The 6,834-nt window shown below is 35.8% G+C and overlaps 1 protein-coding gene across 1 annotated transcript in view; it reads left to right on the plus strand.

Moving 5' to 3' along the window:
• The window catches only part of ADGRG2 (adhesion G protein-coupled receptor G2), a 49,424-nt gene extending 43,235 nt beyond the window's left edge, over positions 1–6,189 (plus strand). Inside the window, exons 25-27 of the mRNA XM_035888566.1 lie at positions 203–304; positions 1,032–1,184; positions 6,005–6,189. Coding sequence (XP_035744459.1) covers positions 203–304; positions 1,032–1,184; positions 6,005–6,189 — 440 coding nt within the window. The remainder of the gene's footprint in view (positions 1–202; positions 305–1,031; positions 1,185–6,004) is intronic.
• Positions 6,190–6,834: the final 645 nt, after the last annotated feature.

The following is a 6,834-nucleotide window of genomic DNA, read 5'->3' on the forward strand; positions in this document are numbered from 1 at the left end:
CTTGCATTTGTGTGCATGATTCCTCTCATCTATGTAAGGAAAAAGTACTCTTCGGTGTTCAGAGTCATAAACTTTTTCACCAAAGAAAGATGTCATTACCTTTGATTAGAAATACAAAGAAATTAAAGAAAACCAAAACATTGTTCATTAAGAAGTAGCAAAAGTCAATTTTGCAACATTCTTTAATGGTATTGCTTTGCAGGATTCTTCATTTTTATCTTCTATTGTGTAACAAAGGAGAATGTCCGTAAACAGTGGAGAAGATACCTCTGTTGTGGGAAATTCAGGCTGGCTGAAAACTCTGGTAAATAGGAATACTTTTTTTTTTTTTTTTACTTCTGAATACTTACACTCAGTGTATTTTGTAGTAGTTCCTAGTATTTTGTAATACTGTTGCTGCAGTTGCAAGTCTAACTTATTTTTCAAGGTATAATAAACCTGCAAAATTATATTCTTTAAAGGTGGTAGTTGATGCAGTGCTTACATGCATACATGCTGTTGCATTAAGCTGTTAACTGCAGTTGATCTCTTCCACTGCAGTATAAAGGCATGCCTTTGCAGAAGACTTTTGGTCATAGATAGAAACTGTAAGATTTGTTCCAGCTTCTGAGTCAACTGTAGTTTTACCAGCGACTTCCACAAAAACAAGGTGAAGCATAGTTTAAATAAAAAAAAAAAGTTATTTTGTAATTCAGTAGTTGACTTCTTGTAAAGCTATATACTTTTTAATATACTTCAACTCAGAGGATAGACTGTACTTTAGTTATTTTTCCCATCTAGTCTGCAGTTGTGAAACTATGACAGTTGGCTGCTTGTGTTGAAAAAGGACGAAGATAAAAAAGAACTAGATTTAAATAATCTTAAACATCAAGAATCATGAAATTCTTAGGAGAATATCATTCTGTCTAGAATACTCTGAGGAGAGTGGGTAGAGCCTTTTTTTAAATTTTAATTCAGTTGCATTACTAACGATGTTTTTATATTTTGCTTGTATGAGTTATGCTATTTTCTGTAACATGTATCTATTGTAGACTGGAGTAGAACTGCTACTAATGGTTTAAAGAAGCAGACTGTAAATCAAGGAGTATCCAGTTCTTCCAATTCCTTACAATCAAACAGTAACTCCACTAACTCTACAACCCTGCTAATGAATAATGATTACTCAGTGCATGCGAATGGAAATGGTATGTAGAATGCAAAATAGTATTTCTCAAGCTATTTTTTTTTGTTGTCTTAAAACAGAATTGCTATGCTCTTTTATGCTTTTGTAAAATGAAGTGCTGACAAAATACTACAAGTACAGGGTCAGATGTCCTCACAAATGTTTTAAGGGACTACAGACAAAGTTTTAAAATACCCATTTCTCCTCTTCATTTATATATCAAATAGTAGGTAATATTTGTTATTAGAGCAATTACCAGAAGCTGCTGTTAACACTTTTCTTGTCACCTGAATATATGACAATAAACTTCAAGCATGTTTTAAAACAGTTCATATTTTAAACCTTATTAAAACAAATATTGCCTGAAGAAGAAATATAGGATAATAATGTAGCTTGAAAGTATGAAAGAAATCATGTAGGAACTAATATGAGGAAGAACATTAATAGAATGCTCACATGGAAGCTGCTTATGAGAGAAGTAAGAGAAAATGGAGACTTTAACTTATAAAATCACCTCAGTGAAGAGGGCACTGCTGGGAGGGCTCCCTCACTGTTGGCTACAGAGTAAGTATTGAAACTAAATTTCTTTGTTGATCTTCATTTCCCCTGTGGGGTTTTTAAGGATGTTTTTGCCTAACAGAAATGTATCTTTGTTACAGGAAACAATTCTTCAGAAGTAAAGTTCTCTATCCTTCCTGTTCTAACACAGTCCTCTCCTCTGAACTGTTATCCTCTGCTCTGTTTTTGAGAAGTTGAAATGCAGGTGTATGTAGCACTCCAATCAATTTCACTTGCAAATTGGTGTGGCTTATTTGTCTATTGAGAAAACTAGAGATGTATCTCCACTGAATGTACTTCTTAAAAAATTATCTTTTTGCAGTGGATGTAATCTAGTTTTTCACACTCTTGCTGGACACACGTCATGCTGCTGATTTGAGCTCTCAGTAAAGACAGTCAATTTTTCAAAGAGAAAAATAACGTACAAATCTGTAATGTATAAAAGCCTAAGTTGAGCAAAACTTACAGGACATTGCTCCTGTGTGCCTAAGGTATTTTTTCCAGTTGATCAAGAGTTGAGGCTAAGAAGTCATGCCATCAGCTAGATAGTTTATTACAAAGTTGTAGAACATGCTCACAGAGGCTGTGTTGTCCTCCTTTCCTGGCATATGCTGTCAGAAGACCACAGATAATCAGTGGGATAATCTCAGCAGATAATCTCTCAGATGTATAGAGTAAAAGCTATGGAATTCGTATGTGCTGCACCCTTAATAATTTACTGTCCATTTGGATGTACTAGTTGCATATTGTAAAGAAATCGCAACGCTTCAGGAAATGGCATTTGGAGATGCCCTGAACAGCTTTCCAGATTGAGCTTGTAAAATTAGTTCTGTCTTTTTTTCTTATTCCCTTATAAAACCTCTCTGTTTGGATACCACACACTGCAATAATTAACATATTAACAGGTCAGTTGAGAGCCAGAATACAGTAATTCTCACTGTCATCAGATACAAAGCAAGGCAATATTTTTAGGTAGAAGTAATACCTTTCAAAGAGAGAAATTTTCAGGCACAAAACCCGGCTTGTTTTGTAGGGTATTTTTTTCCAGCTATGTTAGTTACACTGATGAAAGTTGCCACCTCTCCCTGCAACATTTAACATGCCTATATACAGCTACAAAAGCATTGTGGCTACTTTTCTCAACAGAAAGAAAGAGAGCATAAATGTTTTATTGAACTTGTTTGTTGTAGCAACTGAGTGAATGGTCCTGTTGTGGCTTTCTGGAACAAGTTTTTGTTGATTTGGGTAGTATTTTAGAATGAGATGCAAAATTGATGGTTTAAAACATTGAGCGATGCCAATTCTGTGTGACAGGCTCCAGTTCTGTCCTAGTTTATTCACATAATTAGATCTTTCCAGTGTGAGAGCCTGCAAGTCCTGTGCCAACAGCTTCTCAGCCAAAGCAGCTGAAAGAACTTTTATAGACCTTTGTTTCTATACACTTATGAACACAGATGTCTCAGATGACCCACTGCACCTCCTATTGTATTTTATTGTATGTTTTGAATGCTGTACCACATCCTCCATTCATATCAAAAGGGTTGTATGATACCTTGCCTGCATAGTTTGTTTGACTAAATAATTCTGGATCTTTAGGATTTTCACATGAGGCTAAACTTACACTTGGATAGAGTTGGTCCAGCAAAACTCCTTGAGGCAATTTCTTACACTTAGTCTTCCAAACATGGGGCAGTTGTATCTCAGAAGAGCTGGGTAAATGCCTCCAAAAGGTAGTTCACTGGTGGTAGATAGGAACGTGGGACCTTCTAATTTGCTGTACCTGGTTTCCCTGCTCTCACAGCTAGAACTTCAAAATAACATTGCAATACTTTGTTTTAAAAAGTGAGCTCCAAAAAGAAAACACTCTAGAAATTAAGACCTGTGTCATAAATGTACTGAGCTGTAAACATTCAATGGTTTTGTCTTCACTACTTCCACTGAAATGCTATTCCAGGTGCAGGATTGAATGGCTTGCCATGCTAAGTTTAGGGTGCCTATACAGCCCGTGGCTTTCCTTGCCTACTGTATAACTTCATCTTTTCATGGCATACTAATATTTCCTTGTTTGCAGTTTTTCTTTTACAGGTTTGCATGTTTGGGAAACTACCATTAGGTATCACATGGCTGAACCTGCAGACTTCCTCACGGAGGAACAGAAACCCCCTTTCTGAATTTGTTCACAGAATAGCCTTATTTTCTTCTCAGAATTTGCCCTAACGTTAGAGCACAGCTATTCTGAACACTCCTTCTACAATAAAACAGTTGTAGTGAGGCAGGGGGTTAAACAACTATATATGCACAATTACAGTGTCAGCAAGTATGGTTATTTTCTGTCATTTCAGTCTTTATCTGATTTGAATTGATTAACAAAGCTCTTCTGCTTATCTGACCGTGTTTACATTTATGCCTTTTTAGTGCTTGATGGCCTTTAAAATTAATAATTAAATATTAGACTTCATAATTGAGAGGTTTTGCATAATCTGTTGGGCCATTGCTTCTATTTTGTGGGTCCAGTGGCAGCTAGGTAGTTTGGCATGGAATTTGTAATCTTTGTTTGACAGCCATCACCACAAACTCACTCCCTTAAACTCCCATCCTGAGATGTTTAAGTTATATGCATTACATTTTCAAACTGTTAGTAAGCTTTATCAGCTAGAAATACATGTTCATGTCTTATTAAAAAAATGCCATCTCTCATTCCAGATAGAAGTTTGCCAATGAGACTTTGATGCAGCTGATATACCAATATCAGTAGGATACCTGCTCAAAGTTATGAAGCCTGTCTAAAGTGAAAGATTAGTTTCTATAGGAAGTATTTGGGTAGACTGATACTAAACCTGTGTTGCCTGGGGGCCCTGGCCCAAGCAGAATAGAGAAGAGCAGTCCAGCCAGGCATTCTGAGGCAGCAGAATCCCTTCTGCAGGAGGGATTAAGTGCAGGGGAGGCATGCCACCAAATACTTCTACCCCTGGTGATCCCAACAAGAAGTAGTTGAAGAGCATCCTGTAATGTGGCCCTTATCCTTTTGGAAGGTTCAGAAGCTTGAGGCAGTGAGAGTGTGAAAGGGGAGGACAGAGCCAAAGCAGGATTCTGCTCCAGGATATCTGAGATATTTGGTGGACTGAATCCAGGTGTGTTAGAGAGGATAAGATTTTGATCCCTGTAATAAAATCGTCTTTCGCTGCCCAGAGGTTTCTCACCAGCGTTTTTCTTCCTCCTAAAACCATAAACCCCAAGCAGTTTCCACCTTCACTGTTGTGACTTTTCAGTAGGTCTGCTGAAATCTACTGATTCATCATATTTGTATATGAGGTGTTGTGAATATTAACACAAATAGCAAACTTGGATGTTCTATGTTTTTTATTCTGTTAAATGATAAATGGCAGCTCTTCATCTGTGTTTGTGAACTCATTTCTCAGTGTTTAACAAAATGATCCCATCCCAAAAGAAATACTAGTTCTGGTTTTGGTTTTCTCATTGTGGTATTCTGTATAATTTACTCCTACTGATATGATACATAAGATATCAGGATACTGGCAGATTTTTTTAAACTTGACCACTTTGCAAAAAAAAAAAAACCCAAACCCCAACAGAATCCAACCAGAAGCATTTGCACAAATACTTAAATAAAAAAAATCCTAATTCTCATCAAAATTATCTAGAACGTGACGGATAGAGGTAGGAGATTCTATCCAGTGAACTGAGCATTTGTGGAGCATTTCATTAAAAGGCTGCAATCAGCAGTGGCATTACGCGTGTTCATTGAGGTTCACCTAAATGCATAAGATTCTCAGTCTAAATATGGCTTAGTCCCATGATTGGACATAGGCCATATTCTGATTATCGGACAGAAATAAAGACTGTAAGTTGAATGCCTTTCAAATGAAAAAAAATATCCTTGTTCTTTCAGACACTTCCTTGTTTCAGATGCATGGCAAACCTGAGAAACCTTTTAAACTTAACTTGTTAAAGCAAAACTAGTATTTTGCATCTTATCTAGTGATATTTATTCCAAGTCAAAGTCTACATTCTGAGAACTGTGACCTTTGCTGCTTAAAATATGTAATCCTATTGTGTGTAAATACATGAACATCTCTCAAATCTCTTACCAATTTCACACAGGAAATGAAATGTATACAGAATATGTACAGAAAAAAATCCACATTTTGAAATTGTTGCAGGGATGAAATAAGAGTGCACGAATTCCCTACAGTGACTGAAAAAAGCATGGGAGACTCGAATCTGAATCTTTCTGATAGGGGATGCACTTTTTTGTTTCAACAGGCCATCTTTCCAGTGAGAAGAATGGTATTTCGTTCAGTCTACAGAATGGTGATGTGTGTCTCCATGACTTTTCAGGAAAACAACTTGTATTTCAAGAAAAGGATGATACAGGCAGCCAAAAAAGACATATCTCACTCAGAAGGACTTCAAAGAGGGGAAGCCTGTCTTTTATTGAGAAAATGTGATTTCCTTTTAAACAGCACATTGTTTTACAGTGTGAAGTAGAGATTTACTTTAACAGTTTTACGTAATGTGAGCAGACCAAGAACTGATTTTATTTCATATATGGTACTGGAACTTCAAGGCAGCCATGCAATGGATTGACAAGGACAATTATTAAAAAAAAAGCGCTACTATTTTGACAAGGTGTCTTGGATGTCAAATTACAGCTGGCACATTTCCATTTTGATTCTTCAGTAGAGGCTTTTTTGAGGTTGTTTTTTACATTTAAAGGAAAGTTTTGTTTAGACTTTTCATTACAACTAAGTTTAGCTGGATATAATGCATAGTAGTATTGTATAAAGGTAGGAAGTTAACGACTTGCGTGTAGAAACAATGTTATCTTTAAAAATGTTATCTACACTGTCTTCAACTTTTTGTACGTTGTAGTCGCAAACTCTTTAGTGATGTACATAAGCAGAAAAATATCAACCTTTAAGCATCTTAATGATACTTTTATATTTATTTCTTGTAATATAAATTTAAATATTCCTATGTATAGAAAAATAATTGGTATTTTGTTTTAACTTTTATTGTAAGTTTGCATTTTTCTTTAATTGAAAAAATTAACTTTGACATACAATAATACAGAAGTTAATTTGTTCAGTAAG

Source organism: Egretta garzetta, unplaced genomic scaffold (genome assembly GCF_000687185.1).
Source record: "Egretta garzetta isolate BGI_Z169 unplaced genomic scaffold, ASM68718v1 scaffold111, whole genome shotgun sequence".
Lineage (NCBI taxonomy): Eukaryota > Metazoa > Chordata > Aves > Pelecaniformes > Ardeidae > Egretta > Egretta garzetta.